Raw genomic sequence first — 27,796 nt, forward strand, 5'->3', positions numbered from 1 at the left:
TAAAGCATAGTAAAGAAATTAGGTGAACTTTACAAAGACTTTATCCCATTCACCCGCCGATTACACCGAGCCTTATATTTACGGTAATCAATTTTCAATTTAAGTAAACAATGACGGTCCAAAACTACAGCAACTGTTTCTCGTTATTGTAAAAGTCAGTAGAAAATTCAACTAATATCACAACCATTACAAATTATATGGATTTATCAGAACACTTGTACTTAACAACTAAAGCAACAGGAGGCGTAGCACACAAGCGCGCTCCACTATACGCAGACAAGAATACATGCGTGCGCTATACGTCATGTACAGAATCAGACGATACTTAACCACGCATAACCACGTGTAGAAACTAATAACAACGTCATCTGTTGATATTTAACACTATCACCAAAATTAAAACAAAAGAAAGAAATATAAACAAGAACTACTTTTCGATGAGGAAGGAGACACTGGAGCGTGTAATGTAAAGTTTAACCAAGGATTTAAAACGTTGCTTCTCGTATTTTTAAATATATGGAACTGGATTGTCACTCGATTTATCTCGAACGTGGGCAGTCACGACTTGTCCGCAGGGGTGTCCAAATAGATTAGCAAAATACAGGTAAGAAAGAATCTTAAACAAAATTATAATACAGTAAGCCTATTTAAATGAAATGAAACAAAGTAAATAATCGTAAATGATAAATACAAGAGTTTGCAGTATAATAATGTCATTCTATTTAATAATAATAATTTGAACTAAACAATTGCAATAAAAATTATTAATTTTGCAATTAGTTTTTGAACAAAGCATACGAGAAATACAACTAAAAAATATACATTAGAATTCAGAAAATACCGGTATATATTAGAATTATAGCCTATAATTTATTCCACTTTTATAATAAAAATAGGATAATCTCGAAAACACCCTTCCCCGAAGCGACAGTTCTATTAATAACACGCACAATTTCAATGCATGTTTGAATAATACAAAATATTTCACTGCTGTTATCTAGGCCATTGTTACAGTCTTCTAGTTTCTTGAAATAAATAACTTGGCAGTTATTACCCTCATCTATTTGGGATAATACGATCTCAAATGATATTCTCTACGTTAAGGCCTAAAGCGGTGCAATTAAAGAGGTCCAAATTTGGAATATATCTTCAGATAGAACGAATGGAGGAGTTTTTATGGTTGGTTCCTGGGGACATTCTTCCATCCTTTCAGAGTCTATAAAACTAAGACGCAAAATATATTTCACTAATCTAATAAGTACGATAGGATCTCAAATTATACGATCGACACCGAATAATACCCTCCGCAGTTAGAAGTAGAATAGCTGTCATTAAGAATGTCGGTAAGATTATATGAGTGAAAAATAAATTATAGGCTACACTTTTCTTGAAGCTTACCAATATATATTTTGCAGCTATATTTCGAACATGCCTTGCTCAGAAAGTAATTGTGAAATGAAGAATTTTTACTGCGATTGTTTATAATAATTATTAAACAGCATCACATTATTTTCTTGTATACTCTTGCATTTCATCATTTACGATTATTTCTTTGTTTCATTTTATTTCATTTACATATTGCTATATTGCGCTATTTTTGTTTAAAATTCTCTCTTACCTTCTGTCTTGCCAATCTGCTTGAACACCCCTGAGGAAAGTTGTGGCTGTCAGCGATTGAGAAAAATCATGAGCAGCACCGAAGCGTGGAACTAGAAGCTATAGACCCATTTGAACAAGTATTCCTATATTTGGAATTTTATTTTCTTCCTTTCTTTTTAACATCTTATGCTTATAACCCGAGGCATAAGGGAAAGTGTGATGATAATGGATGAGATGGTGGAATGAAGAAATTGGAAGAACCCCGAAAAAAATCATGTATGCGGTTATAATGCACCACAAAGCCCACTTGGCAGGTGCTGGAATCGAACCAGGAGCGCCACGTACCAGACAGAAGTTCTGTACCTGAAAACATGGTACCTGGTCCACTGACTGCGCAGTGCTCAAGGGTGTCTATATATATATATATATATATATATATATATATATATATATATATATATATATATATATATATATATATATATATATCAAACAACTACAGATTAAATAACTTCTTGCAGACATATTGTAATGAAAAAATAAATTCTTACATATTACTATTTCAAAGTTTCACGTTTAAAATTTCCAATTTTCTGTCATCGTCACATTAATCATGACTGGATAAGTTACACAATAAATAAATCTAACAGTAAAGTGCGAACATATTAAAAAAAAAAATACTATGAACAATAGCTATTTGTAAAACTACGTAATTTTAATGATAGGCCTAGCGTTTAGAAGTCTGCTTTTCTTTAAAGAAACATCAATAATTTCAAATTACACGAATGGAAAATATATATCTTTGAATTTCTGCTCCATAGCGTAAACCCAACAAAATAACATTTATATTACAAGTTTCATTTTCATGAATAATTCAAAATATAAAACCAAAAATCACACTGAAAGCAAAAGAAAAAGCTTCCTATGACTATTTATCATAAATCCGCATACTTTTTGCAGTTCGTTAGCTTTGCGAATGAAAGCAAAACCTTATCTCGATTTCTCTTTTTAACAAAGTAAAAGCGTGCAGTTCGTTTACTACGTTCATTATCAGTCCTTCACATCCGCTTCCACAACTACAATGGCACGTTATGTTTAGTAACTATAACAAAGCATTAAAACAACATTATTTTAGTGATTCAATTATTTACCTGCCTGCATAGTAAAACACAATGTCTTATAAAAGTGTTTTCTATTATACATCATCAACCTGAAATGTCTGCTAAAAGGAAAAACAATTGTTCTGTCAACAGTATAGCCTACATTTAAAGGCTACCCATTCTAGGCAAAGTGTTATTTTCTGCTTCTTTGGCTCACCTTTTCATGCAACCTTTACAGGAATATTAAAAAATTGTTGAATAAAAACACACAACACTATTTTAACCTTCACATTTCTTCTAAGTAGCATTTTCCGCAAGCTGTATAGTTAAATCCCTAATAACCTTGCGAACTAAATTATCACCGCCTCATCATCCGTCGGCGATCGTGTACTGTTCAGTGATAATAACTCTGTTTCGATAGGTGGCAGTGCAGTCGCCGTTGCTATGGTATCCAAAGCTTGGTTTTGAACAGCTGATTGCAGCTGATTCCAAAATACCTAGACGACATTAAGTAATAACAGGTAATAGAAACGAATAATCTTCGCAAGATAACATTAGAATATATTTATCTACTACTGATTTTGCTTATTGTTTACTTATAGTGGGTGTGTGAATTGTAATATAAATTTTGAGTAGAAATTCCTGTAAATGGGAGTATTTTTTATTGACAATTTTTATACATAAAAGTATCACAAAACAATCATAAACGACATTTAATTTTCTGTATGGGATAAATACTCCAGATTGCTTCCCAAAATTACAAAATTAACGGGAAAATCAACAGAATTAGTAAAATTTAAGCATCAGACTAGCAAAAAAGATATCTAAAGTCATCACTGCAGAGTGACTGCTTAGGGAGAGGAGTGAAGTTTAATTTTGGATTATATGAAGGCGCATTTAACCCTCCGTATCAGAAATGTTCATTAAATAGAAATTTCCGAATTCTCATCTCGTTATGACAAAAGCCGTTCACATCTTGTGGGAACTTCTGGTGGACAACATTGAGTCTACGGAACTTGTCGATGTTCGGTTTGTTTTCATACTTCAACAGGCAATAAATAAAATAATGCTAAGAGTGACTTGGAAATGACACGAATATGTATGAAACTGCTTCAACTTTTACTGAAATTGGCCTATGTTTAGTTCAGATCTTTACTCTAAAAAATGTTACAATTTTGGTAATTTCTGTTCATATTCGGATAGTTTAGGGTAGGGTTGGTTAGTTTAAGTTAGGTTAGGCTAGTTTAGGTTACGTTAGGTTAGTTTAGTTCATGTTATATTAGTGTAGGAGTCCCGCATAATTTTCTAAAAAAATAATAGAATTTCGCTTATTTCTACTAATATTACGTTAGTTTAGGTTAGTTCAGGTTAGCTTACATTAGTTTATGTTAGGTTAGATTTGGTTACGTTATGTTACGTCTAAGTACTTGCATCACTCATTTCTCCTGTAAATTTTGTGTTTTTTACGTGCTTCTGGACCCCTTGTACTAAACATACTCCCTGAAATTAAACCGTGTTGGCGGATTTTGACGTTTCTAGAACCCCAGTTTGTTATCCACAATTCTATATTATTTTCCGTAGAGGAAATGGTGCTTTGTATCCTGTCTTTTGTAATAAGTGTTGTTACATTTATGACATACTCAGAAGAGAGAATAGTGATAGCTATTTTCTGCAAAACGCTAGCCTATTTTAGGGAGGTGGTAAGAGTGCACTTTGATCAGAACAAGTGATTTTTGTCACAGGATGTTGTATTGGAGGTATACAATCATTGTTATCTCTACGTAATAGGTTAGGTTATTTTACGTTAGGTTAAGTACAGTTCGTATAAATGTTCTGCTCAAAATGCACTTTGCCAGGGAGGCATACTTACATTTATCAATATTTATTTCTCTTAGCAGAAAATGTATTCTTACTGTCTTAGAAAGTGTTTCTTAAGGGAGGAGTTGCATTAATGGGTGCAGAGTGACTTTAGAAGGGCTTAATATAAATACAGTGTATGAATATATGGCATAAAAACTACAATGCATAGAACACTAAACAAGTTAAAAACACAAACCAACTTGTACTGGATATCCCTAAAAAGCACGAATGGTATGTAACCAAGTCAGGACAGGAACGCAGCAGCGGAGGGGAAAGTGCATCCGTAGGGAGAAGGCGCATCAGCGATGGTGAGTACACGCATAAACAAGGATAGTGGAAAAGCACTTCATATGATATGAACGCAAATACTTGCGTGTGGCGTAGCTTTGCGATACCCTTCTATAAACACTGTGCACTGTCATCACATGGCTCACCTACTTCACCGTAAATTCCTTATAATACTATGCGGTAAAGACCCACTTTGCATTTCATATTTCTAACTTATTATATATGTAAAATGTAAGGTCACAACATATTTTGATTACTTATACGAGGTTATTGTGAAATCAAGTGACATATTTTTTCCCCGTAAATTTCACAAATTTATGCCCCTCTAAAATAGGATTGCAAATCAACAGCAAGTTTATCTTTGTTACATTTCATCTCTAAGCTTTACACTTCACCTTTTTGGTTCAGGTGCAGGATATTCTGTCAAATTAAAACGAAAAGAAATTATTTCACTTTCCTAGCTTCAAATAATTCCTTAAAACACTTTGGATTGTTATTTCCCTGGCGCATGCTCAAATAATTGCATACAGATTGATAATATTCATGCATACTGACCTGCTTCTCCTTACGTGTATAAATACGCGTTCTAATTTACACCATAAAATGACTGTGCAGGAAATTCAATCCAAATATGCTAGGTGACCAATAAAAGTAAAAAAAAAAAAGCTATCTAACCGAGTCAAGGCAGGAGGGCAGCAGGGAGCTCCTCGCGGAAGTTCAGGAGTATATCCGAAGGGAGTAGGCACGTCAGCGACAAGACTCATGATCATAAACGACGATAATGCAGAAAATACTTGATAGTGCGTAAAACCACATAGGTTAGAGCTCTTGTAATGGTTTCACACTAGAGTGATTCCATTTCAAATCGTCCAGGGTGGTCCACACGACTGTCTCAGATTTAGTTCATTTTTTAAAATAAGAAACTACATACAAAATTATTAGACCCATATTTTTTCTTTTTGCTGAAAAAAAATTTTTTCTTCGACATACAGCCTTCCAAAATGGCTGCCCTCCTCTCAGATTGCTCGAAAAACTGAAAAACATGTCAAATTAAAAATTTTATTGTAGAGAAACGAGTGTACTTAGTAACGTAATCGCAATAGCAGGAAGAGTATAAAGTTGTATGTTTCGTTGGAGGGCCAAAATTAGTCTATTGGTCCAATAGGAATCGCGCAATTCACTCGCAATGTTGCCAACTTTGATGAAATTTTTGCTAACTTCAAACATTTTTTTTCTGTCCTCACGAGCAATATCAACCATCTGCTTCTAGCATCGAAATCTACTCCATAAGGACTCTTGAAAATGTAAAGGACTTACGTTTCTGATTATTACATCCCACGTTATAGCATGATGAAAAGCTGAAAATTGCATTAAGACACCATTTTCTCAAAAACCCTACCTTTTAAAAATCTGAATTTTTTACATGTATTGGAGAAGTACCTAAGTATTAAAATCCGTTAACCGTTCATGCGGCTGCATCCCCTAACATTCGCAATTAATTATTGAAATTTCGATTTTTGTACTTGCAATATAAATATTTCCTATGGGCATTTAGGTCCTATACACAAGGCGATTTGAAAGGGAGTATGAAAATTTTGAGAGTAGAATCCTGACATCAAATCCAGTAGAAAAGTTCCTATAAACATGAGTCGAATTCCGCTTCGTTTTCGAGTTACAGGGTTTCCAACTCGGATCCAAAATCGGTTCGGGACAATAGAAAATGAAATATATATTTCGCGTTAAATCAGAAACTGTGTGTTAAAGCTTTGATAAAGTTCAGAAAGTTGATTTGTATCAATATGATGATTTTTACGTGCGTTGCAATTCAGTTGGTAGTGTTACCAACTTGCTAGAACTTTTATTTGTTTCCAAATGATACTACGTGGATTTTATTTGATATTTGGTATTCACTAATGATTGCCAACATCACACGAAGCACAATTTTCCCTCACATCACCACAGTTTTCGAAAACTTACATGTATTTCATTAAAAGGTTTTATCTCGTGCGTTATTGATAGTTTGTGTGATTCGATGTCGTGAACATCGTCCTAGTGTTCTCTGAAACCATGAAAAATTGTTTTCACTGGTAGCATGACATTGTAGTGCACTAGTTAAGTGTTTGTGTGAATAACAATGGGGAAGTCCTATTACAGTAAGGACCGTATTAAATGTGTTGATTATGCTAAAAGCCGTAAGGTGATTGTGCACAGAAAGAATTCTAGACAAAAAAATTATCTTGCGGTAAAATATATGGATTGCGTACAGCGTGTCAGCCCAAACGTACTATTAGGGGAGGATGATTATTTGTTTCTTGTACACAAGGCGATTTGATAGGCAGTATGAAAAATTTTGAGATGTGAATCCTTCACCGTAGTCTAGGTTTCACCGATAACGGCCGTTTTAATGGGGACACATTCATGTTTAGCATGTTATGGTTAATGGTTTCCAAATCTACATTCAGAGGAACAAATTCTTTATCTTGCTGGTGCATAATTTCATATTTACATCTTCTTTCGTGATCACCAATATATCACACACATTCACGTTGTTCACGGTAAATATTCAAAGCACCCTTTACACGAATAATCATCCTCTCCTAATACTACGTTTTGGCAGATGCGCTGTACGCAATACATATATTTTACCGCAAGATAAAATGTTTGTCAAGAATTTTTCTGTACACAATTATCTTATGCCTTTTAGAATCATCAACACATTTAATACGGTCCTTACTGTAATACACTGAGAAAAAAATTGTAGGTGGTAACTTAAAAAGATAGGTTACATGCGTAATTCCTGTATTTTTTGGACAACGTACAGCAGACGTATAACTGAAAATGCATGTTTTATAATACTTTCTGTATAAGTGTTCCATCTATACGTACTTTCTGTATGAAACAAGGTAGGTGCTCAGGATCTCAGATACAAATGGACGTATATAACATATAGCTGGCGAAAGTAACATAAGTATATACATGTGATATACGGAAAACTGTTAGATGTCAGACATCCTGCAACAGCATGATGTAACAACTAAGGGCAGTGCCTATGTAGCATACGGATAACGTATACTCCGTACTGATTTCTATAGTAAGCAAGAGGATACCGTATATTTGTAAAATATACTGCTGTACGGAGAACGGATTTTTCTCTGTGTAGGACTTCCCCATTGTTATTCACATAAACACTGTAACTAGTGCACTACAATGTCATGTTACCAGTGAAAACAATTTTCATGGTTCCAGAGAACACTAGGACGATGTTCACGACACCGAATCTCGTAATAAACTGTTTCGTGGTTGCAGCAGAACTTCTTGATTAAGTTCGAACTTGATGCGTGGAGTTACGAGAGGTTTTGCGATAATAAAAAATATTTTTCTTCTTCATCTTTATTATTATTATTATTATTATTATTATTATTATTATTATTATTATTATTATTATTATTTTATTATTATTACAACTTACACAGACGTAGTTTTTATTCGACATTTTGGTTTTACTAATGATGGCATACATCAAGTGAAATTCACACGTAATGTTGCAAACTATCAATAACGCATGAGATAAACCTTTTAATGAAATACATGTAAGTTTTCGAAAACTGTGGTAATGTGGGGAAAATTATGCTTCATGTGATGCTGGCAATCATTAATGAATACCAAATATCAAATAAAATCCACGTAGTGTCTTTTGGAAACAAATAAAAGTTCTAGCAAGTTGGCAACACTGCCAACTGAATTGCAACGCACGTAAAAATCATCATATTGATACAAATCAACTTTCTGAACTTTATCAAAGCTTTAACACACAGTTTCTGATTTAACGCGAAATATATATTTCATTTTCTATTGTCCCGAACCGATTTTGGATCCGAGTTGGAAACCCTGTAACTCGAAAACGAAGCGGAATTCGACTCATGTTTATAGGAACTTTTCTACTGGATTTGATGTCAGGATTCTACTCTCAAAATTTTCATACTCCCTTTCAAATCGCCTTGTGTATAGGACCTAAATGCCCATAGGAAATATTTATATTGCAAGTACAAAAATCGAAATTTCAATAATTAATTGCGAATGTTAGGGGATGCAGCCGCATGAACGGTTAGCGGATTTTAAATACTTAGGTACTTCTCCAATACATGTAAAAAATTCAGATTTTTAAAACGTAGGGTTTTTGAGAAAATGGCGTCCAAACATGGCGTCTTAATGCAATTTTCAGCTTTTCATCATGCTATAACGTGGGATGTAATAATCAGAAACGTAAGTTCTTTACATTTTCAAGAGACCTTATGGAGTAGATTTCGATGCTAGAAGCAGATGGTTGATATTGCTCGTGAGGACAGAAAAAAAAATGTTTGAAGTTAGCAAAAATTTCATCAAAGTTGGCAACATTGCGAGTGAATTGCGCGATTCCTATTGGACCAATAGACGAATTTTGGCCCTCCAACGAAACATACAACTTTATACTCTTCCTGCTATTGCGATTACGTTACTAAGTACACTCGTTTCTCTACAACAAAACTTTTAATTTGACATGTTTTTCAGTTTTTCGAGCAATCTGAGAGGAGGGCGGCCATTTTGGAAGGCTGTATATCGAAGGAAAAATTTTTTTCAGCAAAAAGAAAAATATGGGTCTAATAATATTGCATGTAGATCCCATATTAAAAAAAAAAATAAATGAAATCTGAGACTGTGATGGGGACCAATTGTGGTTTGCCTGGACGATTTGAAATAAAATTGGTCACTAGCAACTCTATACTTTGAAACATAAAATACAGATTTCCTATATTGTGCAGAAATACTCACCGGTGGCAATTAGTATGTTATAGAGCTATTTTTGATATACACTCACTCATTTTAGGCGTATAGCCCTTGTGATGGTTTGACACTAGTAATATTATACTGTACTTATAAACATAAAATATTGGTTTTCTACATTGTGCAGAAACACTCCGACAGTGGAAATTAATATCCTCTACAATCCTCTCTCATATTCATTAATTTTAACCGTATAGGGCATAATTACAATTTTTAAGACGAACTCACGTTTTTGCCTTTTAGACTAAAAGACCTGAATGAGACAAGTTCGAAACGGCAGAAGACCTAAAATTTAGGGTTTGTGTCCATATTTTTAGGACGAGCATTACTCCCTTGTTCAGTTAGTATACTGGTAATAAAATGTAGGTTTGATATTATTGTAAACGTCACTGCTATACAATCTTTTATAAGAGATGCACTTTATTCACTCCAACTTTCACTTGTACTTCATCGAGGTATTTGATCCTCCAGTGATTCCAAATAGCACCCTCCGCTGGGTAGCCGCTGCCTACTACATGCTGACCCTGTCAGGCTCCAACCGTCCCGATTGCTTATGAAACATAACCACCTTTTGCAAAATACTCAGTAAAAATGAAATGAAATTGATTGTTTGAAATACCCGTTCTTTGCATGGGAGGAATGGGTTTATGGAAAGTATATCAACTCTTTTTCCGCTTAGGATACCCATTTCAATAAAATAAATAAATAAACAAAAAGAAAAATATAAATGGACATAAATTTTGAACTTTCCCTATCTACTTAGGATACACCCGTTAATCAATGTCACATGATAAAAACGTAGAGTTAAGTACTAGGTTTCAAAATTCATTTCACAGTTTTCAGCTGTCTTTCTGTGATACGATCACAAAAAACAGACATCGTCAATTCCAATGTAGTGAAATAGTGTAAAAATTTCATATTCCCCATAAAACCGAAACTTTATAAGATACTGGATGTCTGGATCATGTTTCCGCTCTTCTTTGTAATGAGAAGTTTATACAGCTTATAGGTTTATTTGCTTCGGCTGTTCCGAGGTTAAGATATAAGTAAAAAATCATTAAGAACAAATAACAAAGAAACCTGATGGATAACAATAAGAAATGATATTAAAAGCAATGAGTTGATCAGGAACTGTATACCTACTTTTGGACCACCCTGTATACAGAGTTTTATCTTCCTATCTTGATGGGCTGGTAAGATGCTCTATATTTCACAATAATTCTGTATCCCTACTATACGATTTTTAATCAAAATGATGAAAATCTAGCTCGAGGTACGTAGTATGTTGAAAAATGTCATTTGTTTTCAGAGAGCAGAGCTGCCAAACATGACACCTATTAGAAGCCCTGAAAAAGGCAGCAAGCGATTTATTTATTAAGTGCAAACTGGTTTTCTGTAAGATGAGAGCCATTGAATGCCAGCCTATCCAGTGTATTTGGTCTAGGAATTAATTCGTGCGGTTGGTACGCACACATTGAAGCTGTAGTACAAACACAAAATACATAAATACCTTAAGAAAAATATTGTCCGTCGCTAGCCACCACTTTCGCCCATCTGTCAGGCAATGTACGGATTCCGTGGCGAAAGAAGTCCTCATCCTTGGAAGCGATCCAGTCAGTGACCCATGTTTCGATATCTTCTGAAGAAGTAAACCGCTGTCCAATCAAATCGTTGTTCATGCAATCGAACAAGTAGTAGTCCGAAGGAGCAACGTCTGGTGAATACGGCGGGTGGGGTAAAACTTCCCATCCGACATTTTCTAAATAGGTTTTGACCGGTTTTGCGACATGTGGGCGAGCGTTATCATCTTGGACAATAAGTTTATCATGTCTGTTCTCCCATTCCGGTCGTGTTCTGGCCAGAGCTTGCTTCAAACGCATTAATTGTCGTCGATAACGTTCTCCATTCATAGTTTTACCCGGTTGCAGCAGTTCATAGTACACCACACCTTTCATATCCCACCATATGCACAGCATAACCTTTGCACAGTGAATATCTCGTTTTGGTTGTGATGGACCTGGTTCACCTGGTTTCACCCAGGCCTTTTTTCGTTTAGGGTTCTCGTAATGGATCCACTTCTCATCACCCGTAATAATTCGATGCAGAAACCCCTTTCTGCTCTGTCGTTGAAGCAGCAATTTGCAAATAGTTTTTCGTCTTTCAACGTCTCTGTCTTCCAATTCATGTGGAGCCCAATGTGACATTTTTGGATCATTCCCATGGCTTTCAAGCGTTTGGAGACTGTTGTTTGATCAACGCCTAATGCTGCTGCAAGTTGTTCCTGCGTTTGACACGAATCCTGCTCGAACAATGCTGTCAATTCTTCGTCTTGAAATTTTTTGGATGTCCAGCTCGCTCTTGGTCTGCCAAGCCGAAATCACCACTTCTAAACCGTGCAAACCACTTCTGACACGTTCGCTCAGCTAGAGCATGGTCACCATACACTTCCACCAAAATACGATGACTTTCAGTCGCACTTTTCTGCATGTTAAAGTAATGCAGCAGGACACCCCGCAAAAACACTTTATCAGGCACAAATTGCGCCATGTTCACTTAACTATAAACTGGTGTTGTTGACGCTTTAATCCACTGACCTATACTACGAACGATACGCGATGACAGGGGTTTGCAACACATGTGTGGATACACGGAACTGTGGGACGCTTCGTTCGTTGCGCCATCTCTTGTCCACCCGCACGAATTAATTCCTAGACCAAATAGGTTACAGACTTCAAGACCAATAGCTCCATTAATCTTTGATACTGTAGAATACCTTTAAACAAGATCACATGATTCGATATGTGAAGCCAGAATTGCTGCAATGTGTAAATACAGGGCTATTAGGTGTTGATGTGACAGAAGCAGAAGATCTTGTTGCGACCAAAAGTATTTGCTGGATATTGAATTAGCTCCTTGACGTTTTCTCGCACAAATAGGAATAGAGACCAGGAAACAACAGAAATTGGATATTTTACAACCTCTGGGTCCTAATTTCTATGATTACTAAAATTCAACAGAACAGTCCTTTAGGTATAAAGCAGTTAAAGAGCCGTCTTCATTAGATCTTAAGGTAATTCATCATTCACCCCATGTACGCATGTGTTCATATGTCTTTCATCACAGATGATGTACTTGCTGAAAACTCTGGAAAATAATGCATCTGTTTCTCCAGTCCAAACTCAGCAGAACTTTAAGAAGATGCTAGGTACTAGGTCTTCCAAAGTTGCAACAAAACGCTGTTTGCAGTAAGTTTCCAGTTGGCACTGAAGAATCAAACATTTATGAAAGGTGTAAAAATTGGGCTGTCATTCTCGCATGGAAATGCACCTGTCGAATAATCGCTGTTATTGGAAAATATGTATTGTAGCAGGAAGCCACGTGCAAGAAATAGGAAGTATTGAACTTGAAAATCACCAGAAGGTGCTACTTTATGTGAAGGGCTCCAGAGATGCTATGAAGAGTACTCGCACCAGCAGAAGGAAGAGATAAGTGAGCACGACGAAAACTAAGCTGAGAAAAGAATGTTGGATACACGACTAAGAGACTTAGAGTAATACGTCTGAAATTTAAAAAAAAAGAGAGAGAGAAAAAAAAAGAAAAGGAGCTACCCATTGGTACCGGAAAGGACTTAACGTAAATTTCAGAAACTCTCTGGCGCGAAGATCGATGTTTGATCACGATTTTGCTTTAATCTTGTTTTTAATTATAGTTTAGTAGATTCAAGTAAACTGCTGTTTTCCTTTTTCTATTTGAAAATTTTGGTTATCTTTGTACGTGTTTTATGTAGGGATATGTAATCTTGTTTGTAGACAATTGTGGAGTCTTTATAAAACGAAAAAAAAAAAGTGCAAATATATTATACTAGTATAAAAGCAAAGTCAGTACAAAAAAAAAAAAAAAAAGAAAGAAAGAAAGAAAGAAAACATATGAATAGAAATTATCAAATTGGTGAGGGAGGAGAAGGCCGAATCCACAAGAATTTCATATAGTTATTTAGTTCTTATGAAGAGTCATGGAAAGCCAAGATTTTTATCAGAACCTGTAGACACACTTTAACTAATTCGGAGCTTCTATTAACTAAATCTTCAACAAGCTCCAATATTTTATTAACTAAATCTGTACCACAGAAATCTCGAAAATTATATAAACTAAATTTTCATATAATAATAAAACACACGTTAATCAATAAACTCAATATATATACATAATCTGATGAAGGATTCTGTTTCGAAACTTACATGAACTAAATCTATGGCTTTAGAAATTCGTAGCTATATTAGCCGAATATGTAGCATAAGAAACTTGAAACCTATAGTAACTTAATCCGTAGTTAAAAAAACTCGAAATTCATGTTAACTAAATCTGTGGCATAGTAAACTCCATCTCCTATATTAAATAATTCTGCAACGTAAGAAACTCGAAATTTATATTAACTAAATATGTGACGTAAGAAACTCTAAGCTTATGTGAACTGAATCTGTAGGATAAAAAAGTCGATGCTCATGAGGAGTAAATCTGTAGCGTAAGAAACTCGAAGCTTGTGTAAACCAAATCTTTCCCGCAATAAACTTAAAGCCTATAGTAACTAAATTTTTAGCTTAAGGAATTCGGAGCTACATTTACTAAATCTGTAGTGTAAGATACTCTACATTTACATTCACTGAATCTGTAATTTAAGAATCTCAAAGCCTATATTAACTAAATCTGTACTTTAAGAAACTCGAAGCCTATATTGACCAACTTAAGCTTACGATTAATTAACCAAGGTGTTTAATATAACTTCAACCTTAAGAAACCTGAAGTTATATTATCTAAACGTATGGCGTAAGAAATTCGATCCCTATATTAACTAATAACTGTAACTTAAGGAAATTGAATCTTATATTTACTAAATCTGTAGTGTAAGATAATAGATGTCTTTTCGTTTTTCTGCTGTACTTCCAATCCAAGACATCCTCTTCACGAGGCCCTGACTCTATGAGATCATGGGATCTTTCTAACTTCCGAAATATTTTGTCGTGTGACGACCACGTATGTTTTTTCCATGGTAAACTAGTGAAGAATAATATGGCGCTCTCTCATTTCTTTCTATACTGCAGTACAATTTACTAATGTCAATGTGGACGATTTTGAGACGTGAACGGAAGAACATGATTGTATTTAGAAAAGCCTATAGTAAAATAGAGAGAGAGACGTTATAAATGTGATAATCATTCAGAATATTTAAATTATGAGAAAGTAATTTCATTTTTCAGTCAGTGCTCTTCCTGGAAAGATGTTTATTTCCGCATAAATGAAGTTTCGCAGATTAGATATTAGTGTTTAGGATAGAAGGAATGTATTCCGACAAGTGGAGTTACGCAAGGCAGACACAAGTACTTAGGACGAAGATAATGGATACTTTCTGTTGCAAAATCCTACTTCGCATTTCTACGTAACTCTACAGCTGTCAATTTGTTCGAGCTTGGAAGATTAATTCAACGCATCCTCGTATGAGCCATTCAACCAAATTTCCGGAAGAAATTCCAAATGTATCCTATAGAATGAATATTTTCAATTAAATTCTTAGATATATTTTGTTTTAATTGAAAGTAACCCTCACATTCGTGGCATGTCTCTGGCTATTACCAAAAATTTATTATAGAACTGTCTTATTCAATTTAAGAATTTGAAAGTATTCTTTTTTTCCTTCTTGTAATTTACATAAAAATTGAATACAACAACAATAGTTGCATTATTGTGCGTATTATATAAAAATGTTTCTATAGAAATATTTTCTTATTAAATATCGTATATATGTAATTGTGCTTTTTGACAGTTTCGCGTTTGAAGGTTGTAAACGTGTAATTGTACATAAAAAATGTATTTTTTTCTATATTTTTTATGTCATTTGTGATATCATGAAACACAAGAAACAAGTGAACGTTAGTGCTACGATATTTATATCTTCATAAAATAATCAAAATGTTTAACTAGTATGTGAGACTGAAATTTTTACAACTTAGCCATTTAATAATTATTAGAGAAACAGCATTTGATTTCAGTTCATTAGTATAAGCCTGTGATGTATAAACTATTAATAAATAGACAGAAAAAAAGGTACTTAAAATAATAGTTGTTCTATTATTTGTTAAAAATAAATTCAATATAAAAATTTATATAACAAAAAATAATTTGCAAACCTACAACGAAAAATTATCAGAAATAAATAACTCATAACGTGATTTGCTCTAGCAATTATTAAATGTCTTAAGTTGTAAAAAGTTCAGTCGCACACACTAGTTAAACATTTGGATTATTTTATGAACATACAAATATCGCAGCACTATCGTTCACTTGTTTCTTGTGTTTCATGATACCACAAATAACAGATAAAAATTTCGAAAAATTATACATTTTTCTGTACAAGTACACGTTTACAACCTTCAAACGCGAAACTATATTTGTTACAATAATTTAGCTTAGAGAAACTTCTATCGATTGAAGCAGATGATGAATTGGTCTGATTCAAAATGTTCACTGACCACAAAATCGTTCACTTTACAGTAAGTGATTATAATTATTGTCCTGTTTTTCACAGAACTGTAGTTATATATTAATTTATTATTATTATTATTATTATTATTATTATTATTATTATCACCTCCTCATTAAAAACGTGTTGAATTGTGTATTATGCAAATGTTAGAAGTCAACTTGAATATTGCACCAGTATTTGGAACAAAGAAATCCAGTATTTTCAAAGGGATATAAAAGTAGTCCAAAACTTGTTTCTTTCATGGCTAAAATGGAAATTTAAATTTCTATCAGGAAAAACTCATGATGAAAGTAGGTGTCATCTTGGCCTATTAAATTATCTGAAAGAACTTTATTTGACATTAAACTGCTTTATAATATTTTATTTGGTAAGTTACCACTGATTGAGGCCGTTAGTCTTGGTGTTCCTAACATGGCTAGAAGAAACTTTAAAATCTTCAAATATAACTCGCATTTTAGTGATGCACCTATATATAAATGTCTGTTAAATGTAAACTACTATTTGCATGCCATTGATTTTTTAATACCTGATTTTCCTTCTATCCAAAGAAAGTTTACGACTTATGACTTATCATAATCTTTTTTTTTTTTCATAATCACAATTTCATCACTATCTGTGCATGCCTTTTGCTTTGTTTTCTTTTTTATAATTTGATTGTAATTTTAGTTGTGTTTTATGTAATATTTTTGTCTGCTGCTATTGTATATATTCTTTTTTTCTCTACTTAATATTATTTTATGTATGATTGTTTTATTATTTATGTACTATACTTGGAATTGTAAATGGATTATTAGTCTGTGATTTCCAATTAATAATAAAAAATATTATTATTATTATTATTATTATTATTATTACTTAAGTTTGAAACTTTTCATTGTTGCTCGAAAGAGAACTTAAAATAAATGTATATCTTGGTTACAATAATTAGACCTACAATTAAACACGCAGTTAATTTTCCTAAAATTGTGCTTTGTTATGCTTTTAGAATTAGTTTTATGTGGACGCGTAGAAATCATGATTTTTATTTCTTTTTTCATTTCGGTTGCTCTAATGATTAACATTATAATTGGAGCATATTTCCTGTGCACGAATATTTGAGAAAGACCTTTCTATCCTAACAACAGTTTTTCAAGAGGAATAGTTTAGCATTTTCATCCTACATAATTGGAAGTATGGAATGAAGTGGTATAGATTTTCATTTTAAAAGGTATTGTATTTCAGTTATGGGATTTTTCAGAGTGAAATATCCCTGTATCGTGTCATAAGTTTCGCAGCGCAGCAGAATAATACACACCGAAGAAGGGATGGAAATGGAGGGGGAAGCCTTGAAAGTTTGTGTTAAAAAAATAATACAAGAATGTTAACATAAAAGTCTTTGTCTTCGTAAATATTAAATATACATTCTATAGCATCTATCAGTGTATATCTTTTAAATTAATACAGTGATAAAAATCCTTGCAATTCAAAGTGTTATGCTTCTGATAGTATTTAACTTTTATTTCTTCATTTTTCATGCATTAGTCACATTTTTATGAAGGGTGTTTAAATATTTTCTATTCTACCTGCAACTTAAATATTGTTGTCATTAATGCTTTAAAATTTTCGTATGTGTTTTATAACAGTAAGGTAAATAACTTTTGTTATGTCCATAGTTAGTACTGTCTGTCAACGTCTTTAAGATTAATAGCACTGTTATAGCCCTGGTTAAATGAATGAAGATCATAAAATGAAATATTAATAACTAATAAAAATAACATGTATCAGTTTGGTGAGAGCTTCGAGCTCGAACATTTCTGAGGAGCTAATACCTACAGATAACATGATTGCTCGAACTCAGAAAATAATCTCTTATTATTAGTTCCATATTTCTCTTTCTTTCGTAGCTAGATCAATTTACAATTTATTCCGAGCTAAAAATGTTCTTTTTATTTCCAACGTTACAAGCTTTTGTTAGATAATATTTAAAGTAAAACATTTCACAAAAAAGGAATGATTTTCAACTGTATAGATATTAAACTGATAAAAAAACATACAATGTAACTATTATAAAAGATAAAATTACACTTGCGTAAGCATCCACGATAAAACGCAATTCCATGTTACGTTTGAAGAACTACAGTAATTATTGTCTTCATCATACATGATTTGTACGTGGGTCGTTCAATATATAAGTTTCTCTAAGCTGAAAAGAAATATTTTTTAAGATACATTTGTAAACAGTGTATTCATGAGTGGGTGGACTTTCTTCACTTCTCTACATAATCCCCATTGAGATTCAGGTATTTGTCCCACCGTTGTACCAATTTGTCAATATCCTTTGAAAAAAAAAAAAAAAAAAAAGACTGGCTATTTACCAGTCTCCTCACATTATGCTTCTCTTCTTCATCTGTTTCGAAATGTTTATCGTCCATCGGAACTGTAATGATGGACAAATGTCTCATCCCCTGTCACAATGCGCATGAAAAATGCATTGGCATCATGCTAGTATCACATTAAACCTTCAAGACTGCAACCCGTTCTCATCTGTCGATTATCGCCATTCGGTTGATGAAGAACCCGTAGTGCACACACTTTGCTTTATTGCACTTTCTCGTAATGATGTGATGGGCTGTTCCAACAGAAATGTTCAACCTTTCTGCAATTTCGCACACCTTAATTCGACTATTTTCTTGAGCAACCGAGAACTGCTACAAGGGCTCACGATTTGTGTCAATAATATCTTTGAGTATATAGTGAACAAGCTACTGGTGGGTTATCTGAAGTCAAACTCTCTCTTGAGTTAATTTCAATGTGGTTTTCGCTCATTCCGATTCACTGCTAACACTCTTGCTTGTCTCGAAAGTCAGACTCAAGAAACCTGACACCGTCAGCATCGAACATTATTTTATAATGTGTCTTGATTCTTGCCCTGTGGAGTGATTTATGCACGAAAATGGTATTTCCAAAATAATGTTCTTAGTATCGCATTGTTTCCTGTCGCCGCCAACAATGTTTTTCACAGATCGAGGCTCTTCTCTATGGTTTGCTGTACGTTCACAATCTGATTATTTATCGCCGATCCAATTACATTAGCGGTATTACTCGATAGTTTCAGCTTACTCAACTTACATTAAATCGCCTTGCTCGCTGGTCGAAAGAGACAGGCTTTTGGTTTTTTTGGCCAAAAAACTCAGTGCGTACACTTCTGCCGCCAACGAACTAGCCTTGTCTTTTCGGTCTTGTATCTCGATGTCATTCTTTTCTCATATGTTTACACAGTCCGATTTCGAGGTTTTACTTTTGATCGTCACTTAACATGGGCACGACATATTCGGAACACTAAGTACTCTTGTCTCCATGGTGTGGATTTGCATCGAGTAATTTCTCACCGAACCTAGGGTGCTAATTGTACTTTTCTATTGCGATTATATCGTAATATATAAAGGTAACCAAGAAAGTTCTGTCGCTTTTTCACCCACCACCTTCGAACATCGCTATGTCATCTAAGGCGTACCTGGAAAATCAAAAATAGTCCCCATTAACATTGACGACCTTCTGCAAACATTCTGGAAGACCATGGATTCCATCGCAGTAAAACTTGGTGGGCCGTGAAGCGAAAAAGATATCAAGTACATTTTGCACCTGTACTAGGGATTTGAACTGGTGTCCCCTAAAGTAATTGTCCAAGGAATGGAACAGATGATAATCGGACGGTGCAATGTCCGGGAAATATGGTGGATGCAATAGTCAGGCCAGGTCATCCTAGCCACGTAGACCTTAACGTTGTCCTGTAACAGAAAGACCCCTTTGCACCAGAGTTTTGAGTTTTTCTTGATCACGGCTTAACTACTAAAGTACACAGTTGCATTGATGCTGTGACCAGCTGGTAGCAGTTCCCGATGTACGATGCCGCGAACAGTCCACCAAACACACAGGAGGACCTTCTTCTGGTCCAGTGCTGGTTTCGACTGTTTTGGAACTGGTTCATGGGATGATAACCAATGATAGCAGCGCCGTGGACCTTCGTACAGGACCCACTTCTCATCACATGTCAACACCCTGTCCAGAAACAGCTCCATCAGATGAGACGGCAAAGAAACACAGATGTCTGCTCGCGTTGTCTTCTGGCCCGGAGTCATTTCTCATCGACCCAATCATGTGGATAGTGCTTCCCAAGTTGATGGAGGTGCTGCAGAATGGTTTCTTCACGTATACTGAATTGTAGTCCCAATTCCTCACACGTCTGGCTACTGTTCGCCTCAATTGCTGCCTGAAGATCTTCATGTTGTACATGTGTTGGTCTTCCGTCACTTAATGCGTCTTCGAGTGTTTCGTCACCGTCCTTAAACTTGTTAAACCACTGTTGCACTGTCTTCGTAGTCATGATACCCTCACTAAAGGCCTAGCATATCTTCCGCCCCGCGTTTGACCCGTTTGAACTCGTACAGCATACATGCCCCTGTGACGCTCTGTGGGGGTCCCATGTTCACTCTGTCCTTACGCAAGTTCACGGTGTAACTGAACTGGCTCAACCAAGTAGTATATTGGATATACCCACACCAAGAAACTGACCTTCGCCTTATGTCCATTCGCATTCAACTCACGGTGTGAGAGCCAATTGAACACAAAGCTCCACAAAAAGCGACAGAACTTTCTTGGTAACCTTTATAATTTGGTCCAAGTTGAGACTACAGTTGTATATCTCATTCACCTGCCCGTTATTCTCTGCTGAAAGATCTTAACATTGTTCATTACCTGGAAATCCGGCTAGCTAATGGTGCTTTCTGTACTAGCACCCTGTTTCTAACTTTATGCAGAAGCAGCAGACGAATCATTATTAGTTCTTCGCGGTGATCGACTTCTGAATTAAACAGCTCATGTATGTTATATTCTGACCAGCCTTGCAAATTTTCTGGCCAAATTTACGGCTAATATGCAGCACACTCGACCTACACGTCCATGGTACATTTGTCTTACGATAGTCTCACCGAAGGCGTATTTGTGTGGTCATCTCTTTGCTACATATTTGTGCTCTTCTACCAGAGGTCAACTGCAGGTTATCATAATAAACCAAACAGCACACTGGTACTCAGAAATACCAGCAAAAGTATGGAGCGTTGCTAACAGTACCCGAATTTTAATGTACTTTAAACGTACAGTTCGGAAAATGAGAATTCTGTTGACGGTGCCTTCATCACAAACGAAAACTATTAGAAATTTAGCCTGCATTGTTTGTGTTCAGTATTCATAGCTAAATTAACAGTAGTTAAACTTGCCCTCGATCATGCACTTAAGTTTATCCACATTGATTCGCAAACCGTTATTATAAACCTGAAGAAGGTGTATAGTTGTGAGATGTCATCAGTTTCACCAACTGAGCTGTGTTGTTGTCTGCTGGGTGGCAAAACATGGTGGCACCCGAGGAATCGAGCGTGCCAACACAGCTGCCAAGAACGCCGTATTAGCACACGTTGCACTGGAGCACTATCTCCTGTGCTCTATCATATCTTAGTAGTTGTATCCTTCAACGAATACACTATCACAAGCAAACAGATTGGAACCAGGCCAACGAGAATAAGTTTCACTCAATAAAACAAGTTTTGGGTAATTGGGCAATTGGCAGATGTTATAGCGTACTAATCGCCGAGATGAAGTGATGTTGACATGCTTGCGTATCGGACACTCTCAACTCACATATTCCTATTTGGTGCTTGGCACTAAACTGTCCGTATTGTAAAGACTATTGTCCCACTGAGTATTCAGCATATTCTTATAAAATGTCCAGAATACTCAGAGAACGTTTAAAAGTAATTAAAAATGTTAATCAGGTTTTGGAGGATAATGAGGACTCTAATGACATTATTCTCAATTTTATTCGTAACATTGGAATTGTTAAGTATTCCGAGGCTTTTCCTCTTAAACTTTTCCTGCAATGTGTTACTATTATCGCTATTTTTGACTTACTTTTGTCATAAATTTTGCTAGTTATTCCTTTACCGTTTTTGTGTCCCTTTTGTTAATTATTATAGCTTTATCGTGATCTCTTATTTTGCTAAATTTATATATGAGCTACTTTTTTTAGGGGTTTTATTTTGAATTTTCAATGTACAGAATGCATCTACCATTGGCCTTATTATGAGAGAACAAATAGCCTCGCTGCTGACGTTTCCATTAAACCCTCTTTATTCAATCTATCGGGAAAATGGTAAAAAGGGGGAGTGGCTTTTGACCTTTTTTTTTTTTTTTTTTTTTTGAATGGAGGAAACTGATAAAAATGTATAGTCTCACAAGCATAATTTCTTAATAGAAAAGCACATAGAAGAAGTTGATAATTGGTCACTGAAACGTGACATCCAATTGCTGTTTTACCACTTGGATGCTTATGTAAGTATAGTTTTAACTCTTATTATTAATATCCTTCCTAATGCGTCATTAAGTACTAACGTTTTAATACAATAGTTTCTTAATATAGTAGTCTCTATGCTTCTTATTACGTCATTAAGTAATAACGTTTCGACACTATAACAGTATCTTAATATAGCTATCTGTATGCTTCCTGTTATGTCGGTAAGTAATAACATTTCGATACTATAGTAGTGTCTGAATATAGCAATTTGTATGCTTCCTATTACAGCACTAAGTCACAAAGTTTCGATACCATGATAGTATCTTAATAAAGCAGTTTGATGAAAATACTAGTAAATATCGGCAGCATAAGCAGTATAGTTGTAATAGTATCTGAACATTACATTGTACGTATATTTTTTTTCTTAAATGTATGTAACTTGTTCATAATTAAATTGGTTTAATTTGTTTTAAAAGCATGCAGGCTTGTTACTGTATGTATCTTATTACTGTTTTAGTCCATATTTGGAGATAATATTTTGTGAAATATTTGTGTTTTAGAAGAAAGTGGCTGTTGGCCTCAACACAGTTCTTAGCTTGCTGTGCACCCTGATAGCATGGTAGGAAGAGCGCCAGCACCAGTTGCTGTTTATCCAACAATAAATGCTAAAACATCGGATTATTATAACACAATAAATATACCCGAACGATTTGAGTATCCAAGTAAGTAATGGCTATTTTTATTTATTTATTTATTTATTTATTTATTTATTATTATTATTATTATTATTATTATTATTATTATTTAAAATGACTGCGGGGCCAGGTCAAAATAACAATAATACTTGGAGGTCCTTTTCAATTTTTGTTTCCTTCCTGAGCCAATGGGACGCTAAGTATACATAAGGCGCTGATTTTTATAATTTCTATTCTATCCCGCTTCTTATTTCGCGTGTCCAGTCTAATAGGGGTCTGTCTATGAACATTCAGAAATAACTATACGAAATCTGCATGTTTGTACAAATTGTCCCCGTACCAACCTTCTTACCTTGAAGAATGGGTTTGGTAACCAAAAGGTTAAACAAAACCACTTTTACAGTTGAAAGTCAAGAGATTCAGGAATATTATGTTGACCAGTTACATTCTTCCTGTTACGCACGTAATAATAATAATAATAATAATAAAAATATCTCATCATGGGCCTGAAGAAACATACTAGCGCGCCTGATCTGCCCCGCGAACTCCCATTTAGCCATCAGTGATCTACACTATTATGTAAAATACTACAGGTTACAGTTAAAGGTCATTTCTTTCTGAAATTTCAATTTGTTTCATTCATTTTCATAATATACAAAGTAGAACATGTCACAAATATTAAAAACTAGATCGAACTATAAGCACAATATTCAAGAACTGTAGTACTGGATGTCCCATATAAAACCGATACGTATCGTAGAAACTGTGTGCTCGTCATCTCTGTAGTCACAATGAAATGATACCTATAGGAAATGCCACTCTGGCATGCTCTAGCGTATATTTCCATAATTGAGTTTTGTTTTGTAACCATGTAGTAGAAGTATATGTACTGGAAAATGTTGCGGTTTTCACTTCAAGAACGAATTAATATTCTGAAATTGTGCACAAAGACACGCTCCATTAAGGAGACTAAAAAATATATTTGCTACCGCATATCCTGATTTCAACAGTCTGCGCAAGTAGTAGAATTCAAAATTTGTATAGGTAATAGACGACAACAGAATTTAAGTCCAAAGAAAAATAAGTATCCGGAAATGAAGACTTCGGATGTAATCGACAGAGCGAGCGATATAACCAGAAGCCTCCAGAAAGTCTATACGGAGTTAATCTTAACAAGGTGGCTTATCCTACTCAACATACCACCAAGTGTTAAAAAAGCTCTGTTTCCGAACATATCGAGTAATCGTAGTGCATTAATTGAAAGAACAAGGCAAACCTAAACTAAACTTACAATTAGTTACATATTAAAGCTGACTCCTGCGTACCGTTAGTGGTTATTAGGACCTGCACGCTGTTCTTTTTAATAGATGAAATGTGGTTTCATTTGCGAGGTGATATTAATACCCAGAATGCCGGATATTGGTTGCAGATTTACCCACATATTGTGCATGAAAAACATTTTCACCTGAGGGGGATAGGTTTGTGTCTCTGGTTAGCGATGCATGTTATTAACCCTTTGTTTTTCACAATCAATAGAACAGATATTTCAAATATCTGAGCAGTTATACGCAGAATGAACTGAAAATGAAAACCAAAATAGCGTGATCTACCAATATAGTGTGACCGTTCTCATGTCGGACAAAAGTTAGCGTACTTACGTACGGCTTCTCAACAGCAGGTTTGTCAGCATGGGCCTATGGCATCCTCGATCACCGAATTTATCATCCGTGATTTCTATTTATAGGGAGCTTTTCAAGACAATGTTTATTGTAACAACCCTTGGACCATCGATCAACTGAAAGACAATATCATAAATGCGATACAAAATATACATATTTAAGAATTATATATGTAATAAAAAAATGATCACATGCACGTATCGATATCTGGATATAGATATAGGAACGCCTAGCAAAATCTAAAATTAGCACGAAGTTCAGCAAAATTCATCCGAAAGTTCAGTTTCCATTTTTTAAAAAAAAATAAAGTGATAATTAATTCCTATTATGTGAAAACTGTATATTGGCAACGTTAGCTTCACATTAGACAGTACAATTTGTATTAAGGTTTTCATTTGCTCGTATGCACTTACATATAGTAATCTAATATAAATAAAATAAAGAGTTTGTTTGTGGGTCTGTCTGTCTGTGTGTGTGTGGCCTGGGGACCAGACGAGTGGACCAAGAGTTACCAAATTTTGGTCACAAGTACCTTGGTCCAGGCTCCAGACCAAAATGAAGCGTTTTTTTCTTTCTTCAAAATTCGAACCAGAGGGGTTTCAGGGGGGAACGTTTACCGGGTGACACTTTTATTAGCGATGACTTTCAAATTCAGCTACCATTGTATGCGGGCCGGGGGTTATCGAGACATGTAAAAATAATTCAAAATGATCGATATTAGTGCCAAATTCATAGTTTTCGCGGTCACTGAAATGAATGGTGATACGCACACAGGCATTGACTTCCAAATACAGCCCGCATCGGCTAGGAGCTAGAAGCTTTTTTTTTTTTTTTTTTTTTTTCAAATTTCGAACCGGGATATGTAAAAGTTGTAGAAAATGACCGATATTTTTTTTTCTTTTCGATGTTCAGTTTACATACATTTTTTATCTGACCCATGCAAAGAAAGGGTATTTCAGCTAGTGTATAATAAAATTGAAATTCACTTTACCTCTTTATGCATTGTATTATATTTTAGACTGATATTTTGACCGCAACACTTATCTTCCTCGGAAATATTCCATTCCCAAAGCAGGAACTAGGCAAATAGGAATTGAAGCATGGTGAACAGCAGTGAAGGTTGATAGAAGTGGTGTACCACATTAAATTACACAATAATTATTGTTATTTTTTATATTTTGTGTTGACTTTCACAGATATAGTCCAGAAATAGGACTTGTGAGTCCTTTCATAGCTCAAATCAAAATCAATGGAGCAAGAAGGAACTGTAATTTCCCCAGCAGCAACTCAGTTAACCTCTTCTGATTTAATTGGCTCAGAAGATGGTGTCAAAAGTTAGTGATGCCGAAATATCGGTTGGCCTAAAAGACAGTGCAGCACAACGGAATAAAGTCAATTTCAGTTTTATTATATAATACAATTTATACAAATGAGAACTTCCAAACAGATCTTCATATGTATATAAATTTAAGTGTGAGGTCGAATATCTAATATATACATTTGTTCTATTGCAGGTATGTTTACTGGATACGGATGCGAGCGACCCCAACATCCTTTTTACAGAACTACATCATACGAGTACGGAAAATTGCCTCCAACTGTGCACACAGTTCCATCATGTTATTATCCAATGAGTCAAAAGTTCAGTCAGCATTATTCATTGGGGGGAATGTATCGTAATCATTCTCTCAATACAGCTTTGGACACAAGTTTTTGCTAAAAGCTCGTTGAGAATACATAAGTAATATATACCTTATTACTTGGAAGAAGTTTTAACATGAATTTACAATTGTGTTAAAAATTGTGTTATGTTGAGTTCCTGGCACAAAGGCTACTTTGTGAAACTATTGTTGGAGTTCAATATTTGTGTATATTTTATTTAAAACCACGGATGCGAAAAAGAATTTGCACCAGGTAATGCTTGTAAACAATATCAAGAGTGATAATACTTATATACAATGAAATATTAAGTATACTAATATACATATCATTATTTTATATAGGCGTTATACATGCGTTTGTATGTAATAAAAATTCTTTTAAAGATTCACGTGATTTTTTTTAGTAAAAAGGTTAGTGTAGTACATGGGAATATAAGAATCTAATATCAGTTAAGCTATAAACCAACCAACCAACCATTTATTATTATTTATTTATTTATTTATTTATTTATTTATTATTAATAAGTTTTAAATTTGGTGATTTCACCATCCTGCTCTTAAGCGATTTGAACATTAATCAGTAGAAATTTTTCATAAACCTGAGTGAAAGAAAATTTATTCGTTACATAAGAATCGGATTTTAAAAAAAAAAGAAAGAAGGAATGATGGCGGAAGGGGGGAGTTATATTGAAATATTTTCTTGTAGTTGGGATGAATCAATATCATGCTCTTAGCTGATTCGAACTTTAAACAATGTGCTTCATTGGGTAGTCTTACAGAAAGCACACATCATGTTTCGTGAAAATCGGATAATTTTGGGGTAATGTGTAATTAATGGGGAATGAATTCTCCCCGTTGCTTTGATTAATTTCACCCCAAACAATATAAGTAATTCTGAAGTCTCAGAATAATAATAATAATAATAATAATAATAATAATAATAATAATAATAATAATAATAATAATAATAATAATAATAATAATAATAATAATAATAATAATAATAACGTTTCTTGCAAATCAAAGGATTTTGACGAAATTTATCGTTGAATATATTTTTTTAAATATTGGGTGAATTCATCCATTACTTCGAATGATTGGAAAGCATCAAAGAAAATACACATTATACAGAAGGTCGATCCGCGTATATGTGTCCAATTTTGAAATAGCACTAACCTTATGAAAATCCATGGGACCACCATCGGTTGGCCTCAATGTGATGGCCATGTG

At 34.5% G+C, this 27,796-nt stretch overlaps 2 protein-coding genes across 5 annotated transcripts in view; one reads left to right on the forward strand and one right to left on the reverse strand.

The window, feature by feature from the left end:
* Positions 1 to 3,080, reverse strand: part of LOC145673186 (uncharacterized) — a 61,066-nt gene extending 57,986 nt beyond the window's left edge. For 2 of the 3 annotated variants that reach the window (XR_014128728.1, XM_081742652.1), the window contains exon 1: positions 2,917 to 3,080. The gene's annotated coding sequence lies outside the window, so the exon portion shown is untranslated. The other variant, XM_081742653.1, reaches the window with a different exon arrangement.
* A 2-nt stretch (positions 3,081 to 3,082) lies between these two features.
* On the forward strand, positions 3,083 to 26,953 carry LOC145673187 (piercer of microtubule wall 1 protein). Of its 2 annotated transcripts, none has more exons than XM_081742654.1 (3): positions 3,083 to 3,220; positions 23,092 to 23,253; positions 26,420 to 26,953. In XM_081742654.1, exons 2-3 carry the CDS (start codon positions 23,148 to 23,150, stop codon positions 26,623 to 26,625), a joined length of 312 nt encoding a protein of 103 aa, XP_081598780.1. In that variant the 5' UTR covers positions 3,083 to 3,220; positions 23,092 to 23,147; the 3' UTR covers positions 26,626 to 26,953. The 2 variants fall into 2 exon arrangements, with proteins under 2 accessions (XP_081598780.1, XP_081598782.1); XM_081742656.1 differs by lacking the exon at positions 3,083 to 3,220 and adding an exon at positions 4,685 to 4,867.
* Positions 26,954 to 27,796: the final 843 nt, after the last annotated feature.

Source organism: Thermobia domestica, chromosome 16 (genome assembly GCF_964235325.1).
Source record: "Thermobia domestica chromosome 16, izTheDome1.hap1.1, whole genome shotgun sequence".
Taxonomy (NCBI): Eukaryota; Metazoa; Arthropoda; class Insecta; order Zygentoma; family Lepismatidae; genus Thermobia; species Thermobia domestica.